Source organism: Phascolarctos cinereus, unplaced genomic scaffold (assembly GCF_003287225.1).
Source record: "Phascolarctos cinereus isolate Bilbo 61053 unplaced genomic scaffold, phaCin_HiC Scaffold_4;HRSCAF=312, whole genome shotgun sequence".
Lineage (NCBI taxonomy): Eukaryota > Metazoa > Chordata > Mammalia > Diprotodontia > Phascolarctidae > Phascolarctos > Phascolarctos cinereus.
Window position 1 is genome coordinate 177932973 of NW_027555847.1, and position 26593 is coordinate 177959565.

The following is a 26593-nucleotide window of genomic DNA, read 5'->3' on the forward strand; positions in this document are numbered from 1 at the left end:
ACCTGTCCAAGATTTATATAGGCAGATTATTAGACTTGGTTTCAAAGTTCCACTAGCTTTTTAAAAAAAATTGCTCCACTAAATTATTAAGTGAGTTAGAGTGTTGTTTCCCATTAATCCAGACTGATTCCAGACCAGTGCTACTTTTGTCACACCCAGAGGCAGCAGCTGGGTGGTGGTGTTGTTCAGTTATTTAAGTCATGTCCAACTCTTTGTGACCCCATTTGTGGTTTTCTTGGCCGAGATCCTGGAGTGATTTGCCATTTCCTTTTCCAACTCATTTTACAGAAGAGGAAACTGAGGCAAATAAGGTTAAGTGACTTGCTTAAGGTCACACAGCTAAGAAGTATCTGAGGCCACATTTAGGTGGTACAGTGGATAGAGTACAGGATCTGAATGAAAGAAGACCTAAATTCAAATCCTGCCTCACTTGTTAACTTACAATATTATTATAAGTTAACTTATTAACTACGTGGTCCTGGGCAAGTCTCAAACTCCTACACTTAGTTTTCCCATCTGTAAAATGGGAATAATCATAGCACCCATCTCACAGGGTTGTCACGAGCATTGAATGAGATAATATCTATAAAGTGTTCTGCAAACCTTATAGCACAACATAAATACTAGTTATTATTATGTCTTCCCTGTCAGGTAGGGGGATTAGAAGGTGAATGACAGTATATTTAATTGATGAAACTAAGTTGTTAACTGGCTGGTCCCGGATGAACATGAACTACAATATATCAGCATACACTTAAGAACATCACCTCTAACTCTACTAGCTTTTTTTAAATAAACGAAAAAAGTCCCTTCTACCTTTTTGCCCATAACTCCAAAATATAAATTTATAAACTTGTCAGGAAGTTGAAGGGGAGAGGCTACTTGTTTTATTTTCCTCTGTCACAGTACTTGGCTCTCCCAAGCCACCAGGTATCAATCATAGTCTAAATTTTTAAATATTTAATTTTTAAATATTTAAATATTTAAAAGACTATTCCTCCTGCTTCTTAAGAAACGCTCTTTAAAAAAAAGTGCAAAAGCATCTACGATGAAAGACAAATAAATGCAAATAAACAAATGTAAATTATCTGTGAGAAATTACAAGACAGTTCTTCAAATATTTACTTTCCTATGCTGCCCTTCTTTGATCAGTCTAATGATCACAGAAACTCATTTGCTTTCCGGATATTTGGAAGAAGGTCCTGATTGACTCTGATCCCTTCCCAACAACGAATCCTGATTTTAACTCATTTGAAAGTGAATGTATGAGGCATAGGCCCAGGAATTTCAAAAGAATCAAAAAAAGAAGCTAAAATTCCAGCTGTTAGAAAACAGTGGTGATTCAAAAAAAATAATAATCACATACTTTTCTCGATTTTTGAATATATCATTTATTTAGGTTTGCAGTCCTTTAGTTGGACTTTAATTAGTCCTCTTGCAGGTGTTGATCAGTATCTGAACGCTTCCCAAGTGCTGACAGTTAAATAACAAAGCGTGTTTTAATGCCCCATCATTGTTAAGAGTATTGTAGTCATCTGAGTCTTGCAAATGGAATAAAACAGCAGAAAGTAAGAGAAATTCTTCAGATTACTGTCAAATGCTGCGTGCCATGTTATTAACATGTTACAGCTCTTCTCTCTACCTTCGAAAACAACTCCCTTCTTACCTATTCAGTCTTTCCTTTGTTTCTCATAGCTCACAGAGCCTGTCATTCGCTGCTACCCAAATCCATTTTCTAGGCCCTTAGCTCTCCCTTGTGTATAAAAAAGGAAATGCAGTTTGCTTGAAATTTTTGCCCCAGTTTACTGAGGCGACCCATTTTTGGAAAACTAAAATGGCCCAAATTATTTCTACGAATCCTTAGCTCTTAACGCCGTATCTCAACCAGAGTTAACACTTAACAAATGCTTGGGAACTGACTGACTGAGAGTACACAGCTTTCCACAGCTTAAGATGGTATGCAGTGATACCTGGGAACACTGTTGCAAAAGACATCTTAAAAATATTAAGTACCAATATGTTTGATGGAAGGCTCCAAAACTTAGCATTTTTCTCATAGATTTAATAAGGGAATTTTTTTTTCTCTTTCCAGAAGAGTTAGAAAGTGATGTAGACATCTTCTAGTCCGTTCCCTGGCCACCTAGAAGGACCACAGTTGTGCCAATTCAGACAACTGAGAATCTATTCTACTTTAGAAATCTCGGGAAAGGAAATCCTATATCCTAATAGTTGCTAACCCATTCTAAAGTATAACTCTTTTTGTGGAAAAAAAAAATTCTTCAATTCTCATGCCAAAAGTTTAATTGAATCCCTTTGTTCTGGCCTAAGCAGAGGTATGCCTAGTAGACACAAATTGAGCCATTTGCAGAGTTCCTTCAACGTTTCATCTTCTCTTTCCCAGCTCTTCTTTAATCATCTTTCTGACTGGCTCCCCACTGAATCTTCTACAAGTTCTATATATGCCTTTTTAGTTGTGAAGCTCAGGATTAGGAACCTTATTTAAAGCAGCACTGAGCATGATGGGAAGATGACAATTGCTATTAATTATGCATCCAATATCATGCTACTTTATAAAATATGGTGTTAAAGTATTCTGTAAGAAGTCGTATTTTATTTTGCTGATTACTTACTCCTAGGCATCTGAGACTATTAGTTAAAATTTCCTTTGCCTTTAAATTTTTTTTAGGGGGGCAGTTTTTTTTAGCTGCCAGGATTGATTTAAAAAGAAGCAGTGACAACGACTGTGTGGACTCCATATGGGCTCATAAATCAAAGGCAATTCAATTTCTCACCTGGCAATGAGGCCAGCAGGGAAGGAAAGTGAAGCAATTCTGTCCTCCTTTATTCTCTGTCTTGAAATCCTATTACTCCAAAAGCCTTCTTTCTAAAGAAATAGAAAGATCTGAGGACATTGCCATCATTTATATTTTATTTAGGTGGCTACCTACATATAATATTGGGTAAGATAAACAGAAACCCTCCTTCATCTCCCAAAGCTTCCAGTGTAAACCAGGAAATGTTGACATGAGTGTTCATATTAGCACACATGCTGAGGGAGGAGGCTGCAAAGGGTAAGAGGAACACCAGTAAGTAAGCAGTCTAAGTGATAGTGAGTGACTTTTGCATAGAACAGTTTTAAGACTTCAGATGCATCATAAGAAACAAAATCCCCTAGACTCAATCAGAACAGCAATTAAATATTACAAACCATAGAACTTAGAGTGTATCCCAATTTGTCTTTGAATTCTAGAAGGAATATCTACTCCTGAACTTTTTATAGAACAGGAACTATACATATTATAAAAGAGGAGGGGGAGAGTTGGCAGCTATGATTGAAGAAAGAGGAAGAGTAAAATCAAGGCCTTCCCAAAATAACAGCTTTGACCCAATTTTATCTGTAGTAGCACTCATGCTTACCCCAATTTTATAAAAAAACTTTGAGTCTATAATACTGAATAAATTAGAATCGTCTAAACATATTACTACTGCTGCTGCTAATAACAAAGATAATAATAACTGCTTGCATTTAATAATGCTTTAAGGTTTGCCAAGTACTTTACATATGTTAACTCATTTGATCCTTATAACAACCTTGTGAGAGAGGTGTGAGGCACACAGAGGTTAAACGACCTGGCCAGAGTCTCATAAGGTGTCCGAGGCAGAATTCAAATTCGGTTCTTCCTGGCCCCAAACCCTGTACTATCCACTATGTCAGCTTGCTTCCCAATGACAGTACACCAATGTTTAGACCATTCTAAATAAGATTTCTGCTTTTGGAGGGACTTCCTATCTTGCAGTTAATGCCTAAGTCATCATTGTTAATACTGATGATCACTACATGGTGAAACAAAAATACTTGGGCTATTTGAGCTTTCTAATTGTTTGGATTAAAAACATGTAGAAGTTTACTTTTTTTTTTTTAGAGAGTAAAATGGCCACAGATTCTTCCTTCCCCACCATCCTGGGGGTGGGAAAAAGTTGTAAAAAATGATGCTACTATTACCAGGGAAATTCAGAGGTGAGTTTCCAATTTCTTATGCCATTATGAATGGCACAAAATGATCTAAGACTTAACTCTTTTTCTTAATTTAATAATTTCAAGTTTCTTAACCTTATTGCTAGGTCAGTTTTGTTTTGTTTAAAAGAGCAGTTTGCAGTGACTATAAAGTTTGAGAAGAGGTTTATGAGCATCTAAAACAGTGAGAATGATGAACTGTAATCCTTTCCATCTCACCAGTAAACATTCAGTTTACCTCTGGAAAATCACATATAACAAATTTCATAAAATCAAAGTCCTGTCACTTTCAGGCTTCCATATCATCCTCTTCTTCTTCTTTGACACTGAGGCAGGGGAAGCATCAGGTGTAGACAACTTTTTCAAGAAATTTAGTAGTGAAAGGCTCAAGTGAAAAGATTCAACCTTAGTGGGATAGAAAGGCCAAAGAAAGGTTTCAGGGAGGTTAGAGACACTAAATAAGGATCCATTAAGGAAGCAAAGATTGAAAATGAAAGAGAAGGCTGAGCAAGCTCCCAGAACAGATTAGGGGGAAAAGGGCTCAAGAGCATAAATGGAGGAGAGTTAGCTTTAGTGAGAAGTAGTTACATTCCTTCTCCAGTAACAAGAGGGAAAAGAGAGTAAGTATAACGCTATTTCTATGTTTTGAGGAATGGGCAAGGGGAATTGAGAGAACTCACCTTGGTGGGCCTCAGTCCTCTCAGTGACAAAGGAAGCTAAGTAATCTTCTCTAAGTGCAGGGTATGTCGGGGGGCTTGAGGAGAAAGGAAAAGGTTTGTAACATTTACCAGACTGAATGAAATTAGCAGCAATAGGGCATAGCTGATGCTACACTCCTTTATTGTTTAGTAAGTGAAATCAACTAATTGTTTTCTCCTGGAGGCTGCAGCAGCATGGGGGCTGGAGTAGATAAACTGGTTTGTGGGTGTTACCTAGTGATACCTGAAGTGGCAGACCTTGGTTCAAAGGCAGTGATGACTGGGGGAAATCACAGGTGGGTCATGTGATCAGAGGTCACAGTAATGGCAAAGGGTAGGAGAGAAGGAGGACAGGACAAGTCTTCTTAGGAACTAGAATTTAGAAACTTACGATCTTGAGGATAATTATAAGAAATTATAAGAAACTACAAGAGATGATGAAGTCTAACATGGGACTATGCCACATGGTCACATGTGTAGATGAAGTGAGTTGATGAAGACGAGTATTAGAGTTAAAAAGGTTGAGAAATTACGTGGGTCATTTTGTTAGATGACTGAGACACCTAGAGAGGGAAGGTGACAGATTCAAGGGAAAGACCATGGGTTAGGAGACTGGCCTGCACAGCAACCTTGAATAGCAAGAGGGTGTTGTGAAAGGATTTCATGCCCTTCTTAAAGGATGATGGCAGAGTAATAATCTAGAAACAGCAGGATGAGTCAGGGTGAGGAGAGGAGTGGCCCCTGATGCAGAGGGGGAGGCACTATCAAGGAAAAGCCAGTTTCCACTAAAGGGAAGAAATGAAAGCAGCACTGGTTGAAAATGCCAACTCGCACTTCTATTATGCTTAGTTCTGCAAAGCACTATCCTCACGATCCTGTGAGATAGGTAGCACATGCTTTACTGTTCCTCTTTTGAGACTTATAGGTTAGGTGATGTAAGAGCATAGATTTACAAGGATTAGACTGTAGCTGAGCCATGATTTGAACCCAGGACTCCCAACTGCAATATTCATTACCTCCCGCTTCCTCAAGAGTTGGCTGAGGATGAAACAAGAGATCCAGAGGTGTCCACAGAATGCCCTGGGAAACCGTCAAACTGCCACTGAGCCACAGACACTGACTGGATTAGGAATGAGAGGTCAGATCAAAATGGTGAGACTGACCCACTCTAATCCTTTATATCTTGCCATTAAAAAGGTTCACCTCTATAAAGCCACATTATAACAAATTTCACAAAATCACATTCCTGACCCACAGGCTTCCACATCCTGCTGCTCTTCCTTCTCTGGGCTCCACCTCCATCTCATTGGCAAGTCTATTTCAGACTGTCTGCTCATCAAGTAAAGCTGCTGCTTGTCTTCTATGTGAACTCTAGCATGGGGCTGGCACAAAATCGGCTTTGCTAGCTACAAGTCTCTGAGGTTACACGTGGCTAGCACCTTGCGCAATTGTGCCACTCAGATTAGAGGCAAAATGCCAGGGTATTGGTGGTAGCAAGTAACTATTATATATGCAAGTATAACTATTCCTTTGCAGAGACCTTGTCTATCCATTGGGTAGAAGAATGAATGTAGCCCTTTCAATCTGGCACTTAAGGAGACTAGATGTACCATCACTACACATTATTGTTCTGTCCACACACGAGGGTGGGGTCATGTTCTCTTCATGTGAAGGGGCATAAAGATAGTCAGCAGGGCTCTATGTGACACTGATCAAAGTCTAATGAATCAATGTTAAAGAATACAGATGATTCTCAACTAGAAAACAAATGACAGTAGCATCTCATTTATCTAGAATGGCTGGGGAATTGGGTATCTGAATTAATTACCTATTTTAGTTAAAATTATTGTTATAACATATGTGACCATTCATTTTCAAAGCACTGCAATCCAATAAATTCAACATCATTGTTGTTCAGTTGTTTCAGTTGTGTCTGGCTCTTCATGACCCCATTTCTTGGCAAAGATGCTAGAGTGGTTTGCCATTTCCTTGTCCAGCTCATTTACAGATGAGGAACTGAGGCAAATGGGGTTAAGTGACTTGCCCAGGGTCACACAGCTAGCAAGTGTCTGAGATCAGGCTTTGAACTCATGAAGATGAGTCTTCATAACTCCAGGCCTGGCATTCTATCCACTGCACCACCTGGATGCCCAAAGGGCACATTAAAACCACTTTAAATAATAGTTCATCTTCAGGCGTACCCAAATGACCTAAAGTGCAGGCTTGCATTATCACTGTCAACTCAATAATCACTCTGAAATAATGTTTAAGAATATTTGGGTTACTGGAGCTTTCTGTTCGAAATATAGATAAGTGAAAGTTTACTGTATTCTAGAGCGTGAGATTTCCACAGATTGTCTCTGCTTCACCACTCTCCAAAAAATTATAAGCTGTAAAAATGCTATAACATTCTCAGTGAAAATCAGGGATAGCTTTCCACTTTTCTTTCCTCACATCACAATGAACGGAATAGGAAAATGAGCTAAGACTAAATTATTCTTCCTAATCTAAAATTTTCAAGTCTCAACTTTTTGCTGGTTTTATTTATTTTAAAAAGAGCGGTTTCCAGTGAGCACAGTCTCATTCTTGGGTAATAAATAAGGACCTTAACACAAGGGCAATGCCTTCAGGGTAATTCTGCTTGTAAACTCTGTAGAATGTGTACATAAAGATTGACTCTAATATACTGGGCCAGATATAGTCATCTCATCTCCTGCAATACCCTAGGTACTTAATTTATTTCTTAAATAAAAGAAGAAGAAAAAAAATGAGAAAATCTCCTGTAGTTTTGAGATGAATGTGGGAAGAGCCCTCAACATAATGGCATAAATCTAAACTAGTCAAGTCAAAATTCATAAAGCTGAAACAGAGAAAAGAAACTCACAAACTAGCATTAGGGTGTTGGGAGATCTGACCAGAGAACAGGAATATCCATCCATACTAGTTGGAGTAGAGTACAAGCATTACATTATAAACTCAAATGCCCAAATACAGAGGGGAAAATCAGAGGACCGACAATGCTGTTTGTTAGTTTCTGACTCTGTTTTAGAGGACCACAAATCTCAGACATTTCACAGTCCAAATAATCTTTCTCTCTATACAACATACTGAGTAAATCGCATCTCAGGTAGTGACAAGACCCCTCCTCTCTTTCTTTTTAGCCTCCTGTCTTGGCCTGCAGCCAAGAAGATCCACAGTCATCTGGCTATCTATCTACTATCTGGATCTTGGAATGCATTTTCATCCAAATGATACTCTTTATTTTTTCTTTTGATAACATAAACAACATACAGCCACAGCTTCTCCTTTCCTTCAGTCTTTGAGTTAGTTACCCCATTCTGACCTAGCATTTTCTCTATGATCTCTGGCTCATGGTGCACATTCACTAATGCAGCCTAGAATGCAAATCCCTAGACCACTTCAGCAATCCGTATTAAAAAAAATACTATGTCAAGCACAGAATGTGTGGCTGAATTTTGCAACAGCATCATACGTTTATTTCAAATAAGCATCCCCCAAAACCTAAATTAATCTGTAAATCCTAAACAAAAAGATCTTATGAGACTGCTGTTATTTCAGTGCTCTCCACTGAGTACTGTGAAATTGACAGCAGCAGTTAGAATTAGAAATGAAGATATTCCAAAAGGAAATAACTGCTAGTTTGTATCTGGATTGATTAAATTTGGTTTTCCCACAAATGCACAAATTGCACATGAAATAACAATGCAGGGCTCAGGCTGCTATCTTGTTCCAAACTGTGATCTTGATTAAAGTATACACCTGTTTAAAGAATATCTAAGTATTAGAGGGTAGAGCATAATTAACTTGTAATAAAACATTAGCCAGCATCATAGCTGTAGTAATTCTAGCTCTTGCAATGGAAAATTCAGTAAAAGTAACAAATTCTCACAGAAAAAGCTTAAAAAATACTACTACTTAATCACACAGCAATTCTAGGCAATCATCACTAATATTGAATAAAGAGTATTTTGCTCATTTGACTTGTCATCTCAAAGCACTCAGGTCACTGCATGCATATGCACCAGTAATTTTTTTTTAAATCCTGAAAGTTTAATATATATTCAACAAAATATATTCAATATATTCAACAAAAAGGATAAAAGTCACACTTACCCTCAGCCACTGTTTCTCTGTGAGCGCATCACTGTAGTCCACATCCCTGCGCTGGCGGGACCCTCTGCCGAATATTTTCTCTTCCTCTTCTTCACAGGTAAGCCTTTCTACTTCAGCATCATCTTTAATAATCCAGGAAGGCAGCTCATCTTCTTCCATCAAGCGAGGCTTGCGTTTTGGGTTCCGGGCATCTTCTCTGCGTCGGTCCATGTCCATACGCTGGATAATAATTGACAAAAGTATTAGGGAAGGTCGAGAAGAAAATCACACACACTATTTCACTGATTAAAATTATGTGATTAACACAACACTACCAGCTACTATTTCCATCCCTTTACCTGCTGTGTGAAGAATGGGAGTAACAGTTAATGATATTTGTTTACTAAATTTTACTAAAATTTTATATTTTGTTAAAATGTAAAATCTACTTTAGATAATGAATTTTTTAAAATACATTTGAGATATGACTAATTAAAATATATTTTTCTAGAGTAGAATATTCCTTTCAGGATATAAATTTAAAAAAACTCTCAGACTTCTGAAGTGCATTTTTATTCGTTATAAAATTACTCTCTACAGAGACAGAATTAAAACATTGGAAAGAATCTAATTACTTAACGTGCTTCACATTACAGAATTGCCATAGGCTTATTCAGAAATTTATGGGTGGAAAAATAGTTTGTGTCCAATTTATTTACTATCTTCAGTATGCAGAGCCCTATACTAGACACTGTGAAGAGATGCATGCCACTCAATCATCATGTTGTCTTCACATTTAATGAAAATAGTATGAATCAGAGACATCTTGATCTCAAAGATAATTTATTCTAAATTGATCAAGTTATAACAATTTTTATAGATGTCATATTATGAATATTCTTGAATTATTGATTTCCCTACCTCATTCTCTCTTAAAAATTTAGTTTGTCTTTAAATCAACTGAATTACTCATTTGGCTTTAATCTATTACTCAATGACCGAGTATCCTCTGCAGGCTAAAACCTTCCCACAGAATTTACCCTCACATTGCTTAATATTAGGATTAATTATGTTTAATATTTACATGATTTAGGATCACTAATTATTGAATTATGATTTTGCCCCAATTTCCTGCATTCCATCCTTATGAAAGTAGAAATACGGGTTTTACTTTTTATTAATATCAAAATTACATTAAAAACTCCAAATACTCAAAGATTGAATCCAAAAGTCAACCACCAACACTAAACTCAAAAAAATTAACATCACTGTCTATCAGGTAAATCTTTAAATTTCTGCAGGTCTTAAATTCATTAACTTAAAGGTATTATAGTAACATATTTTTGATATAAAATCAGGGAATACTGTCTGACAAAGGATATTTCTTGTGCAAAAACTCATTAGAAATGCACATTCTTGGGGCAGCTAGGTTGCTCAGTGGATAGAGCATCAGCCTTGGAATCAGGAGGACCTGAGTTCAAAACTGGCCTCAGACATATGACATTCACTAGCTGAGTGACCCTGGGCAAGTCACTTAACCCCAATTGCCTTGCCAAAAAAGTGTATATTCTTTTCCTGAAATCAAATCTATTTTAGAAAATCTGGGACATTTGATTGTGGTAAGTATAATAGAACTTCATTATGACACAGATTTGGCCATCATATGGGTCATATAACACTGACAGTCTATGTAGAAGTTTCTAGTATTATTTCCTAATTGTCTACTGTTAGATGATACTGTGTTTCAACAGGTAAGAAACAGAAGATTAATGCTCATTCCTTCTTATATTGTGGTATCAACAGGTAAGAAACAGAAGATTAATGCTCATTCCTTCTTATATTGTGGTACCTACAAAGAAGTTCCATACATGGTAACTTCAAAACTGTTGGTGGCCTTATAAACAATTTATTTTAAAATATGATACCAAAATGAGATAAAATATGATGATGCTACTTTTATATTATACTGTTATGATTCTCTAGACCAGGGGTTCACAACAGGAGATACAATAAGCCTGTCAAGGGGTTATGGAGAATGTATATTATCCTACTGAAATATTCCAGAAGTGGTATAGTATTAGTGAGCTGTGGCCTGAATAAAATTTTCTTTATGAATATTATTCTCTCTATTGCTTATGTGTAAATGCACGATACATGATGAAATTATTTCCTTTCATACCGAAGAGAGATTATGGGGGAAGGGTTCCTGAAAACCAAGGGATGTGCTGAGGACTGAGAAGTTTGGAAAGGCTTGCTCTAGACCAATCATAATAAAATGAGTAAAGATTTAATTTTTTTCATAGTTGTGAGAATAAATGCATTCAAACTTTTTATTGAAAGGGAAAATAAAATGATTTCTAGTTTCGTTGTGTTAAAGATAGAAGATACAGTTTACTGGCATGAATTTAAGTACCTAATTGGTACCTTTTTCTCCCAATAAAATTCAATCTAGAATATGTATGCATGTATAGTATGCATATATATTCAAATTACCATCCAAGTTATCTAGAACAAGAGAATTTTGAGTCAGTTATTAGCAGTTAATAATCAGAACTTTCCCCCCTAACTTTCAAGGTAAAAAAAAACCATATCTTTCCTGGCTGGGCTATAAATTTTAGACCAACAAACCAATTATGAAATATGTATTTTTCTTGCCCTAGGTGGAAAACATAATTTCTGGAAAATCAACATCTGAATAATCAGCATGGAATAAGCAGTTGTTTAAATCACCTTTCAGAAACAGAAGAGAAAAAATATGTAGAAAAGGTTTTTTTTAGAAAGTAACTATCTTATTATCTACATATATGTACGAGAGACAACTAAAGATATAAATGAGTAACCATGCATCTGTGTGCATGAGTGTTCTGAATATATAATTGATTTTAAATGAGATAAAGGCAACATTATTGACATCTCTAAGTAATACCAGTATTTGTTTTAGTCAGAGTTTGCTCTTTTCCCTTCACCATAGGTGCTGACAAGTCACCACATTTTATTTCTTTGTCCTCTGGTGGAGATGCTAATGAACTAATAAAACTGGGCAAAAGATAGCTCGTAGGCTACAGTGAAAAGCTGAAGCAAAACTCTGGATAATCTATAAGTGAGACAGTCTCTGAATATATAAGGCAGTAACCTAAAAGGGGTGGGGGGCACTGCAAAAGTTTTTACTTGCTTGTTAAACTGCCCTAAGTCCATACACACTCAACAATGACATCTTTACCTCTTGTTAAAAATTCCCCTTCCTTGTAGTGTCAGGAGACTGTCTGCTTAGCTGTGATTGGAGATGTTATAATCAACAGCTGGTACCCATTTGCTATTTAGCTGTTTGCAAAGAGCAGAAGGGCACAATACCCTTCCCTTCCCCCACTAAGCTCCAGTCAGGAAAGTGGGCCCCAATGAGTCATATTAACTGTACTAAAGAGGCAACTTTCAGTTTAAGGGCAGGGCTTCCTTGATTCAAAACTAACCTGATCTTTGGAAAAGGTTGGGTTTGAGATCTCCACTGCCCTTTTAATCTGGCAGTGTGTGTAATGTAAAAATGTATATGTATATATGTAGTCTCCTGCCTCTAGATGAGGAGGAGCAAGCCTGGTTCTTCACAGGTGACCTGACTTAATCAGTAGTGGGTAGTATTTTAAGACAGGTTTTCTACAGTCACTTTGGCTCTTTGTCTAAGTAAGCCCTCTCTGTCTCTCTTGTTGGGCCAAAAAAAAAACCAAACAACAACCCACATGTTGGTTCTTCTACCCTTTTTTGGGTGACTGCATAGCAAGTCCCATTGGGACTAGACCAATTGTTGACTAGTAATCCAGTGCTATCTTCTTTTCAGAACTGATTGCACGTATAAAATAAGAAGCAATTCACTCTGGCTACATAATTAGTACACTTGCTTTTTTCAGTCATACATCACCACAATGCAATCCGTGATGCCAGTTGTCCTGCACAATTTTATATTGGTACTATGTAGCAGCCCAGTCACACCCACCACGTGCTTCTCCATTCCTGTTTGCATGAACCATAACTTTAATTCTTCACCGACTTTGGCGTTCCATTACTCACAACCATGCAGTATTAGCATGCTGATACTGATGTTAAGAAGATGTGGGTGTTTGTCTTAGAGGAGGCCTGGGGTTATTAAAAGTACCGAATAATTTCCCAACTATGATGCAGTCCACTTTCTTACTACTCTTCTAGGTTGTTCTAGGAGCAATTCATTGTCCATTTACATATCTATAAATATGTATGTACTAATGTACCAACTATGAGTTATCCATCCAACTGCAACTGAACAATAAATATGTATTTTTCATCCAATCCTTCTTTCCATGTGTACAGATAGCTTAAATTCTTGAGCAATTATAGATTGTTTTTGCCTTTGTGGGGTTTAGGGCCTTGATGTAATCAGTAAAACATCTGGAAGACCTCATCATAATAGGCAATCTCTCCTCCTTTTGGAATCTGTCCTAGTTATCCTCCATGACAATGTCAAACTACTTTGATGACCATATGTTTCTCTGTCTTACTTAGTGTTTGATGTTAATAATCAGAGGTAGATTAAATGATCTCTTATTATTTCTTTCAAGTAATCTTGTATGATCCTAATATAAACATACACACACACATATGTTAAAGTGCCTTGTTAGAGAAGACCCTTTAAGGTGGCAGTGTGCTGTACTGAATCAAATGCTTTTTTATAGTCAGTAAAACCATCAGGGTTTTTGAGTTCTCTGAACCTTTCAGATATAGGTCTCCTGTAGAACATACCTTGCACAAGACCAAAAAATAAAAATCTCCATTTACCATCATTAAGGATGCTCTAAAAATGTAGGTCAGATTATTCTCAAGAAGACTTTGTAGAGAGAGCAAAGTAGGCATATAGGTCATTGATTATTGTTTGTTTGAATAGCCCTTTAAGAGCAATAATTTTCTTCCCCCAAAGCATGTAGTATCTTCTCATCTTTCAGATTTCTTGATATTGATTCTTCAATGCCCTCAATACTGTATCCCTGTTAGCAGAGACCTCCTCTGTTTATGCTCAGTCTGGTCAAGCTGCATTTCTTATCTTTGTTTTCTATAGTGACATTTCTACTTCCTTATGCTGCATATTGAAGGCTGTGATGTTAGAATTTTATTAATGCGTTGCTCCCATGGTCACAGCCAATGGAAAGAAGAAGGATCATTTGATGTCTGAGGCAGTTTTGTGGGGTTTTGGGGCTCCTTGTGGAGAATGATGCCCAATTTACTAAGGCTAATGTGATAGTGCATGTAAGTGGCTCTTGTTTTTCATTTCCTGTTTTGTAGGCTCAACAGTTTGTTTCAAAAAACAATTGTAGCTCTCGATTATATATCATATTTTCTTATGTCCATCTAATTTTGGTATCAACTTTGGTTTCTGCTTTCATAATTGACTGCCTAACTACAGGGACAGCTACTGTGGAAAAACTCTCTAATCTGTAACCTGTCATTTACTGATTGTTAGGATAAATAAATTTCATTTTTTATATTGTTAGGTATTTATGTTTTTAAGAACCTTTTGACTTTCTTCCTGATGTAAGTCTTCACAACATATAATAATGATAGATGGCATTTATAGAGTGCTTTAATGTTTGCAAAGAGCTTTATGTATTTTATTTCCTTTGATCCTATATAACTCCGAGGTTCGTGCATGCCTTGGGCCTTTCTCCTTTCTTACTTTTGAACAATATCATCCAACAGATTTTTCACCATTCTCCCCTACATCCAGTGAATTGACATCACTAAGTATTAAAGTATGTGTTGACTGAATTTGGAGGGTCTTATAAAGTTAGTCATAAGAATTTATCTACATCAGGATCTGGAAAAGATGGTGGTAAATGATCAATGGTCTTCATGCTGTATTTTTGTTTGTAACATGGGTTCCCATGGCCAAAGAATCCATGACAAAATTGCCTGGCTACTGGTGATAAGCCTCTTGATACTTAGCTTGGCTGGCTCTTGTACCACAGCTGTGATCTGTTACTGGGATGACAAGGTCATTCCTGCATGGTAGAACATGGAGTTCTACTAGCATAGCCTTAAAGTACCTCAGGGCACCTCTGAACCACAGTGAAGGAAGGAAGGAAGGAAGGAAGGAAGGAAGGAAGGAAGGAAGAAAGAAAGAAAGAAAGAAAGAAAGAAAGAAAGAAAAGAGAAAGAAAGAAAGAAGAAAGAAAGAAAGAAAAGAAAGAAAGAAAGAAAGAAAGAAAGAAAGAAAGAAAGAAAGAAAGAAAGAAAGAGAAAGAAAGAAAGAGAAATTAACCTCTAAGTTAACAAAGTAGTTACCTATTCTGCAGCCTCTTGGCAAGAATTGTAGCTCTTGTATTTAACGCTGAATATGAGCAAGGTCAGTGCTAATTAAATAACACAAATAATGTAAGCCTCTAGGGAATAGCCTTCAATATCCACACTGCACATGACAAAAAGCTACTTGTCATTATTCACTAACCTCTATCATGGCTTTGCAGTGATTCACTTGAGTGTTTAATCATCAGGCAGTGTGTGGTAAACTAGTAAAACTTGTCATCTTCAACTGCCATTTATACATGTGTAACCCATCATTCTTACACTTTCCCATTTCACTGCAAAGCAATTGAGGTGGGTGGGGGTAGTGTGAGGAAGGACTTTAAAGGACTTTTCCATAACTTTTAAGCGTTGTCACTGTTCCAAAGAGCTAGGTTTATAGGTCAATAAACTACTGCGTTGTAAAACCCAAGATCTTACTTTTTTTTTATATTTTGTTATCAATTAATAACCATCAAAAGAATTTACAATATGTGAGGTATTCTCTGATTATTGATGACTCCTAGAAGCCAAATGTATCAATGAAGAGTCTTTGGGGATAATGGGAAAATAAGCCTGTAGCTGAAATATGAAGTTTGTTTATGGAAAAGTCTTCTGAAAAACTGAAGAATGATAGAGAGGCAAATGACTTAAAAAGAAAAATCACAGAAGATCCAAGTCACAATTTGAAGTTGATTAATTTGTAATTAAGTTATTCTAAGTTTTGATCACTAAATGAAAACTGCAACACACTAACTATATTTTAAGATTAACAGTGCTCGCATGGCAAATTTTTTTTTTCCAAGAGAGAACATTTATTTTGCTCTAGTAAGTGACCTACTAGAGAATGAAATACAGATTTTGTAACAGGAGCTGTCAGGTTCACTTAGCTCTAAACTAAACCTTTGTTTTTTATAGGAACAACACAGGAATCAGTAATTTTACATTTTAATTATTTTTGCAACATTACCATAAAAAGATCAAATTCCTCTTCTCGTCGGGCAATCATTTGATTCAGGGTCTCATCATCAGGAACTTCATCTTCTTCCTGGGCAGAGGAACAAAGAAATTCATCATTTGAGGGGTTGGTTTACCAAGTGATCTCTGGTTAGTCAAACTAACATAAGGGACCATAAGTCTCCACGTTACAGTGAGTCACAATTCTGAAATATAAAAAGGAAGTTAAGAAGCCATTTGAATCTCTCTCTCTCTCTCTCTCTCTATATATATATATATATATATTTGTTATTATTATTATCTTATATTTCAACAATCCATCCAGACAAACATATATTGCTTATTATTGATATTGATATTTATTATAACTCACTTACATTTTAAGTGAAAAGGCTTCTGATCTGGTCATTTTTCTTCAAAGCCTTACAAAAATGGAAATATGTGAATCAAATTGTAGATAGAGATATGATTGGTTGTTAGCTAAGAATCAAGTACGTATGCTAAATAGTCCAGATAAGAATATGTGAATTTATGTTTCAAATTCAGAATTAATAATAAAGATTAGAGCTACAGACCTGGTAGCTTAAAGGTGATCCCATAAAGGGATCAAAGGAGGTAATAGATGTTTAGATGTTTCATAACTTTTCAAGCCCTGAACAAAGGAAAGGTACTACTTCTGATGCCTTAAACAGAGCAATTGCTTAAACATCTCTTGAATAAATGAATAGATGAATGAATGAATGAATGAATGAATGAATGAATGAATGAATGAATGAATGAACAAAGAAAAACCCCGTAAGACACTTAGATGAAGTACAGAAAAAAACAACGAGCGCAAAACCCAGAATTTCAGGCCTTGGTACAATCTGGATGCTCTTCTCAACACACTACTGAAACTGCTTTCTCAATTGTCACTAATAGCACAGTCATCAAACGCTGTAACCTCTTTTCAGTCCTCATCCTCTCAGACCTATGGAAAGCTTGTGGCACTAAAGAATACCTTCTCCTATTAGTTCCTTCTCTCTTCTCTTGACCGGCGACATGACACTCATTTTTTCCCCCAACTTCTGTAATTGAATCTTCTTTCTCTATGTCCCCCATTAGCTGCATGTACCCTTCTCAGTCCCTTAAGGTATATATTACCCAAGGTCAGAACCTTGGTTCTCTTTTCTTCTCTCTATACTTTTACCCTTGGCAATCTAATGGATATACTTTTAAAAAAATATATAAACACATATGCACAGTGCATATATAGCCTAACATGACCACAAATGTATAATTTCCATAGCATGCATGTGTACCCATGCAGTCATGTATGTCACACATATGTGTAGCATGTAATACATATAGATAGGTACTGCATAACAATACATATTCATATTTATATGTGTGTATATATGCATATGAAAACAATTATACAGTGCTTACTATGTGCCAGGCATTGTGCTAAGCATTTTACAATTATTGTCTCATTTGGTCCTCACAACTACTCTGGGAGGTAAGTGCTATCATTATTCTCATCTTACAGATGAGGAAACTGAGGTAAGAAAGTTGAGAAACTTGCCCAGTGTCACATAGATATTAAGTATCTGAGGCCATATTTGAACTCAATCTTTCTGACTCCAAGCCCAACATTCTAACTACTGTGTACTACCTTGCTATCATATACATACACAAATATACATATATGTGTACAAATACATATACATATATATGTATATGCACACATTTATTAAGAGTTATTAAAAAATCACTTTGTGAGATGCTACAGGAAACTGGGGAAAGCTTCCTGGAAGATGTGGCACTGACTTAGGTTTTAAAGAATGGGGAGCAATTCAACAGGTAGAGTGGAAAGAAGGACATGACGAGCTGAAGCCCATAGGCAGGAAAGTAAAGGTCACAGCAGAAGGATTAGTTTGAAGAGACTGAAGATGAATGAACTGAGAAGGATGCTAGAGCAATAGCAGGTGGTATTGAGGGCCTGGAGGAAGGTTGCCAAAGACTGAAACGTCTATGGGATTTACTAACTATTGGGATATAAGAGGTGAGGAAGAGAAAAGTGACAAAGATAACGCAGGCTTCAGTTGTGTATTTGTACATATACACAGGTACATATGTGTTTGTGTATGTACACACATCTTTATACACAAATGTATGTAAAAAGACGACGCTGTTTAGCTTTTAGAGTGCATTGTGCCCTGGCCTCTGACCTCTTTCCAGTATTACCGGGCAGTGCTCCCCCTCCCACCCTCAGTGATCAATCCAGCCAAACTACCCTTCTTGCTCCTCACACACAACACTATAATCCTCATACTTCAGGCTTTGAGCTGGCTGTACCTCATCCTTGGAATGGACTTCTACCTCACCTCTACCTCACAGAATCCCTGCCACAGACCCCAAGCACCACCTTCTGCATGATTCTCCTCAACCTTGTTTCCTCTCAGCCAAACTACTTTTATTTAATTGCTCTGTATATGTATTTATTCACTTTTCATTTATGCTGTATATAGAAAATTAACATAAAGTACAATTCCTGCCCTCAGAGCTTACCCTCTGGTTTGGGGATAAAAAACAAACATGTCTGTCTGACACTCTCTCTCTCTCTCTCTCTCTCTCTCTCTCTCTCTCTCTCTCTCTCTCTCATGTGTGTGTGTGTGTGTGTGTGTGTGTGTATGTGTGTGTGTGTAAGTATGCATTCAGGAGGACCTGAGTTTAAATCCAGCCTCAGACACTTACTAGATGCATGACCCTGAGTAAGTCACTTAATCCTGGTTGCCTCCACAGCAAAACAAAGCAACCTCCCCATGAATGTGGAGAAGTTGGGTAGCACAGTGAATAGAGCACCAGCCCTGGGGTCAGGAGGATCTGAGTTCCAATACGGCTTCAGACACTTCACATTTACTAGCTGTGTGACCTTGGACAAGTCACTCAACCCAAGTGCCTTGCCAAAAAACAAACAAACAAACAAACAAAAAACACTATCTATAAATAAAATCAACAAATGTTCATTAAATGTTTATTGTGTGCCAGGTACTATGCGAGGAGCTGAGGATACAGATAAAAGACACATACCCCAATAGTACCATAACTAGCTTATAATAATCACTTAATGAATGCTTATCAATAAAATATTAATGATTAATAAATACAAATCATTGTACACACACACACACACACACACACACACACACACACACACACACCTACCTGTGTTTGTGCTTTATCCCCAAACTAGGATGTAAGCTAAATGAGGGCAGGAAGACTGCCTTTGTTCTATTACCACTCAGCATGGTAATTAACATCATGCAGTTTCCTGAATGACTTTTTTTTTGGCTCAAACTGGTGATTTGAAAAACTATGTGGGGTAGAGGATAACAAGCTGGGTTAGGATTTAAGAAGACCTGGGTTCAAGTCTTGCATATGATATATAACGGCAAGTCTCTAAGACTATAAGTTATAAGTTGCAGATCTGCAGTTTCTACACTGAGAGTCCTCTATCCTGATGAAATCACATGTTAGTGGAATGAACATATTTAGGCATGTCGAATTACTACAGACATACTGTATGTATACACACATACATATATACATACATATGTATATGCCATATACAAGTATATACGCACAGGTATGCCTACATCTTTAATGTCTTTGAAATACACAATTCCCTAATTCTGATTCAATCCCCTTAAAAACGATCCCTAATACACACAAGTTTCAAATATGCATATTTTTAAAAACCAAAGGTAATTTCATCAGCATAAGGAATTTCTGATGAGAAAATCTCTCTATTAATGCGCATCAGCAACTGCTCTGTAATTTAGAAGCTTGGATGTGTTGTTTGCCTCAGTTTCTTCATTTGTAAAATGACAAATCAATCCAGGATCTCGGTCAAGAAAACCCCCAATGGGGTCACGGAAAGTTGGAACTGACTGAAATGACCAAATAGCTGGAAGTACCAACATGATGAGTGATTTGCCAGGGATTACAGAGCCAGTACAGGTCAGAGGCAGGACCTGAACCCAGATCTTTCTAACTCTGCAGCCAGTCCTAAATCTACTAGAAATACTATGCCTAATTTCAAACAATGAATAAAATTAAATTCTGTTCATAAAACTATGGAGGGCACTAAAAAGAGAAACTTCAAATACATTCCAGCATTACGATGCTCGTTAGAGCCACCAAAGAGTCAGTTTCAGTGTATCTGTATATTAAGAAATATGGAGAAAATAATGTAATGTCAACTCACCAGTCACCTAAAGAATATGAGAGAATTTGCTTAAAAAGAATATTGTTTTAATGGCTTATGGGACACATGATTAAGCCATACTCCCCAAAAGCTTAGAAACAAATGAATTGAGCCAATACCTCCTGAGAAATGATCTTTTGGGTTTATTTTCATTTTGGCTACAATTCAATTAGTTTAAATGTGAAATTGCATGCAATAAAGCCATATTGAATGGGAATAAAATGTAACTTCTCTGTGCGACATTGTGCTTATTCATGACTTACTGTGGTTCAGGCTCTAGGCAAATAGGAAGATATCCTTCCTTGTCTCATCACTAGTCAGATTCAGCCAATATAATGAAAAGTTACCAGCTACCCAGCATTAGATTGGAATACCCCCATCATCTACGTGAAAAAAAAAAGTGCTCTTGTAAAATGAGTATCTGAAAATGGGAAGGGAAAAAGAAGCACTATTAGGCACCTTCTCTATGATGCCAGGCATTGCGCTAAGCACTTTTTAAATTTCTGCATGGAAACTCAGAGCGAGTGTCGCATCATCTACTCCATGTGGTGAGAGGCAGCTGGTAAAATGGGATGACAATCTGATGTGAGATCAGGAGAGCTGGATTTGAATCCTGGCTGCGCCCCTTATTAACTTGGGCAAGTCCCATCACCCATCTGGGTCTAAGACCATGGCCTGGTGGACTTCACCCTTTCAGCTCTGGAAGCACCACTCAGGGCCAACAGTGTCCTGAATACTGGTGGCTTCAGCTCTGCTTCACATCTTTCTCTGACCATCGTCTGACCTGGCACTATGCATGTCTTCTTCAGGGAACTAAAACAGTTCACTGCTGATATGTGAAAGCTCAGCCTTAAGTTATCTCACATTTCTACAATGCCTTAAATTCATTGAGCATTTATTAAGCGCCTACCATATCCATCTCCATCCTGTGTCATGTTTGGGTTGCTGTGAGGAGGAAGGTGCTCTGTAAACCTCTTAGACTTATCTGAATGGCAGAGACAGTGGGCAGAGAACTGGCCAAGGAGACAGGAACACCTGGGCTAAAGCCAGCTCTGATCCCTGGGCATGTCACTGATCCCCTGGTGATGGTCTGTAACCATCCTGAAGATATCATATTTGTATGTGGTTGCTTGCTTATTGTTTCCCACATTAGATTGTGAACTCCTTGAGAGCAGGGGCTTTCTCTTACCTTTCTTTGCATCTCCAGCATTTGGTACAGTGCCTAACTGACTTAGCTTCCCAGTGTTCTGGGCAAATCTCTAAGCTGCACAGAAGGTGCCAACTTGAGCATAAACTGAGGAGGTCTGTGCTGCACTAGACGCTCCTTTTCCAATGAAATCACAGCTCTAGTCCCTCTCCCCATGTTGTTGTTATTGAGTCATTTTCAGTCATGTTTAACTCTTTGTGGCCCCATCTGGGGTCTTTTTTTTTTTTTGGCAAAGATACCGGAGTGGTTTTCCATTTCCTTCTCCAGCTCATTTTACAGAAGAAGAAACTGAGGCAAACAGGGTTAAGTGACTTGTCCAGGGTCACACAGCTAGTAACCACGTGAGGCCGGATTTGAACTCAGGAAGATGAATCTTCCTGATTCCAAGCCCAGCACTCTATCCACTGTACCACCTAGCTGTGCTATCCTTATAGTCTCATCTAAATGTAGGTTATTATATTATACAACATTGACACCATTGCTTCTTTTTAACTATACAACTGAATAAACTAGATGACCAAACTTAAAAATAAAAAACCTCCTGATCACCTGACCGCTAAGACCAGAACAAAATTTCTACTTTTCAAACACTAAAGTTGTTTCCTACATTGTAGTGATAAAAACAAACAATGCCTATACATCTCTCCGATGCAAGTATACTCTCACTTTAAGAAAAACTGAGAGCTGAAAATGCAGAGCTCACAATCTAATCTGTTAGATTTAGAGGTTAAGGTCACATGTCTTATGAAAGGGTTCGACTTCAGAATTTATATGACTTAAAGCTGGAAGGGGCATTAGAGACTGTCTTGTACAACTGCCTTCTTTTACAGAGGTAAAAATGGAGGCCCCTGAAGGGAAGGGAATTGCAATGTCTCACTGGTCATAAGTAGAAAACATGAGATATGAACCCAAGTTCTCTGACTCCGTTCTTCGTGCTCTTTCTGCTATTACAAGCACATTTAAAATAGGATTTAATTTAAAATTTTTAATTTTATGTAACACCACCACATATATCTACTATTTAGAATGAAATAAATATATTTACAGTACAGAGTCCTAGACAAAGCCCCTTCCTAAATGTAGGGAATCCCAAAACCTCAGTGCATTTTTTGAGCTTCAATGGCTTAAAACTACACTGAGACCTTTGAGGAAATAAAGGCTACTTACTGTGTAATGAGGAACCCAAGCTCAAAGCATGTAGGATCTGCGTTGCCTTATACTAAGCCACAAGGAGGTTTGGGTAGCCTACTTCTGAAAATGTGTAAAGGTGCATAATAGAGAGCTATGTCCTCCACTTCAGAGCATAAGCAGGTATTGAAGGGATTTTAGTCAGTCTCTTATCTATGCATCTGTACAACTATATCTAAATCTCTTATTTCCACCTATACATCTATACATACATACGTAGACATATGCACACATACATATGAACATATATCTACAGAAAAACAGAATATATACATATATGGTCCAAAATTTCTTTTAATATGGTATATTCATGATTTGGGTAAATATTAATTTCATAAGGTATATTATGATTTATGTTTCCAGCATGATATAGAACGTTATGCTCCCTAGCACAATGCTTTGCCCACAGCTTGTCTGAAGAGGGGCCCCAAGTTTGGCTACCATAGTGAGGACAATATGCCACCTTTCTTCCTACTCTCCAGTTAGATGATCACATACCTACTTGAGGCAGCAGCTCCCAGTCCCCATTTTGGAGGTCACTGAAGTAGATAGCTATTGGAACAATCTCTACCAAAAGCAGTACAATTAATAATCTCTTGACTCACCTTAATGATAATTTTTATCCTTCATAAGGTGAAGAAATCCTCAAGGGGAAATTCTATTTTGAATCAGATCCTTATCAACAAAAAGAAGCTGGTTTCTGGGGTAGAAATAGTAAGATAGGTGGAAGCAATGGCTATCTTGAAATTTGTGACAGAGAAGGAGAGGGAAGGCTTGGGAAATTATGACATGCATCTTAGATGTTAGGAGAACACATTTCAAAAGGCTATGAGGATGGGTAGGAAGCTAGGAACTAAAATCTAACAACCAGCACCAGAGAGAAGGGAAGTTCTCAAGAATAAAGTTCTGAAGGTACCAAGAGACACATGACTCGCTAGCCAACTTAGATTTTAAAGACATATGAGGAAGATGTAATCAAGGTGAGACAATGTAGTGCTCTCTCTACCCACTCTGCCACATAACTGACCAGAAGCATGGCATGGTCTTGTCAGAATAATATCACGTGAGCTGAGGCTGGCAAAGAAAGCTAAAGAAAAAGGATTTTAAAAAATATACTGGGGGAAATAGAAAGGGCAAAAGAAAAAAAGGGGGACAGGCCTACTAATCGTGGAAAGAATGCAAAGCTGCTCAACTCATCTTCGTTTAATAATAGCTAACATTTATGCAGCGCTTTAAGATTTGCAAAGTACCTAACAAATATTTTATTTTATCTTCCCAACTACCCTGGGAGAAAGGAACTATTACTATCCCCATTTTACAGTGGAGAAAACTGAAGCACAGTGTAGTTAAGTGACCTGCCCAGCGGCACACAGTGTCTGAGGCAGGATTTGAACTTAGGTCTTCCTGACTCAAGGCTCAGTGTTCTATCTACTACACTGTCTTGGTTGTTTCATTTCTCTTTCAGGAAGAATGGTTCAGATTGGAAAGGACTGAACAAAAATGGCTAATAAGGAAGTGATACTCAAGATAAGTATGGATGTGAAAGCACTTAGCTGCCACTGATGAGCTCAGGTCACCCAGCTGAGACCCGGTTCAGACTACATCCTGGGAGATGGAAATGCTGAGTTAACGTCAATGTTGTCTGAAAAATTGTGAAGAATGAAGGAGGTATCATGGAACTGGAGAAGCATAGATCTTATTTAGATTTTCAAAATGGGAAAGAATACATACTCTGAAAATCATAGACCAATGAAAATGTTTAATGTTCCAGGAAAAACAAATCTAGAACGTATTAGTAAAGAAATGATTCAGAACATCTAGAAAAGAGGCAGTTATCACAAACTTAATGCACGGTAACTTCCTTTTTCGCAGGGTTACTTAACACAAGAATTCTGCAGCTCGTTTTTCTAGATTTTAGGAAGACATTTGACAAAGTCTATCATACTAGTCTTGCAGTCAAGACGGAGATTGGTGAGCTAGAGGACAGTACAATTAGGTAGATTTGGATCTTGGTTGAAGGTCAGACTGGAAAGATTCTAGCTGAGAGTACTCTAGGGAGCCGTGCTTTTCAGCATTTTTCTCAATGACCTGAACAAAGGCACAGATGAACGTTTCTCAGATTTCCAGAAGACACAATGCTAGCAGGGACAGTTGGTTCGCTCGGGGACAAGACTTGTTGACTCTTCATCTCCCATCACCTGCTCTGCTTGATTTCCACTCCATGAATGCTGTCATGGAGGCTGCTTCAGCTTTGATACCCAACATCTCCTTAGCACTCTCAATTGCCCCTCCCCTCAAAAAAAAAAAGGAGGGTTGGAGGGTAAAACAAGAAACCTTCCCAAAGCCTCTCTTTATGGAGGGCTCAGAATTTTCCAGCCATCCCATCATTTCCCATTTTCAATAGCCATGAGACATGCCCCCGGGGACCAGGTACCCTACGACACTTCCCCTTTCAACTTCTTCTTGGGTATTATCTTCCTTTATTAAATTATAAACTCCTCACGGACAAGGACTATTTTTCATTCATTCTTTCTTTCTTTTTTTTTAAATTTATATCCCTAGCACTTAGCACAGTGCCTGACTGACATAGAACAGCTGCTCAGTAAATGTTTTTTGACTATTTATTATTAACAGTCAGTACTCAAAGTGACCTTACTGAGCTATAACTTTTTGCCTGAGTAAGATTTAACTTAAAGGGAATACATCTTATATTTAGGCTCAGAAAACAAGTTCACAAGAAAGAGGAAGGTGAAGCATGGTTAGAGAGCAAGTCGTCAGCAAACAATCTTGGGTTTAAGTTGATTGCAAGGTCAGCATGAGTCACCAGTGTGGTAGGACAGTGTGATAGGTGGCTTAGGCTGCGATAAGAGAAACAAGTCCAAGCTCAGAGAGGCCAGAGTGGCACTGTACTCTGTCCTGGTCAGACAACATGTGGATTACTCTGTTAGTTCAGTCCCAGGTGCCTCATTTAGGAAAACTCTAATAAAAAATACTGAAAAGTGTTCAGAAAAGGGCAACCAGGATGATGAAAGTCCTTAAGTACACGTCATATGGGGCCCAGCTGAAGATGTTTAGCCTGAGGAAGATAACAGAAGGTTGTTTTAGTTCAGTAGTTTCAGACTCTTCATGATCCCATTTGGGAATTTTTTAGGCAGAGATACTGGCCAGCTCATTTTACAGATGAGGAACTGAGGCAAACAGGGTTAAGTGACTTGCCCAGGGTCACCCAGCTAGTAAGTGTCTGAGGCTGGATTTGAACCCAGAAAGATGTCTTCCTGACTCCAGGCCCTGCACTGTATCCACTGCACCACCTAGCTGCCCCTAATAAGTATCATCGTGTAATCAAAGGGCTGCCATGTATAAGAGGAAGTAAAAGAAATCAGCAGAAGTTACAGTTTTATAAACTGCCCAAATTTTGATATAAGGGAAAACATACTATCGGGCAGCCTTGGAAGGTGGTGGGTTCTCATTCACTGGAAAATCTTTAGGCAAAAAAGCTGACTACTTTTTAGATTTATTGGAGAGTAGATTCTTATGCAGGTATGGATTGGCCTGGACAGCTTCGGTGGTCCCTTTCAACTGTTTCTATTCATGCAGTGAATTACTTGGCCTTTGAATTTAGAGTACATTACACAGGTTAGCTCTTGTGGAATAATGAAAATGGAAGTCTCAGGTATTATTTACTTAGTATAGATGAACCTAAAGATTGTAAAACATACTGCATTATTTTATTCACATGCTGATGTTCTTTTAGGCTCAAATAGTCAGTTTCTGTCTATTACTTTTACTTAACAATGATCAAAATAGAAGATCTTTCTATTAATATTCTCCATTGGATCAGAGATCTACTGGGAAAGGATGACTGGATT

At 37.7% G+C, this 26593-nt stretch overlaps 1 protein-coding gene across 1 annotated transcript in view; it reads right to left on the reverse strand.

The window, feature by feature from the left end:
- SMARCA2 (SWI/SNF related BAF chromatin remodeling complex subunit ATPase 2) overlaps positions 1-26593 on the reverse strand; it is a 205919-nt gene that overhangs the window by 54471 nt on the left and 124855 nt on the right. Inside the window, 2 exon segments of the mRNA XM_021001863.2 lie at positions 8848-9066; positions 16094-16171. Of these exon segments, the coding sequence (XP_020857522.1) occupies positions 8848-9066; positions 16094-16171 (297 nt within the window).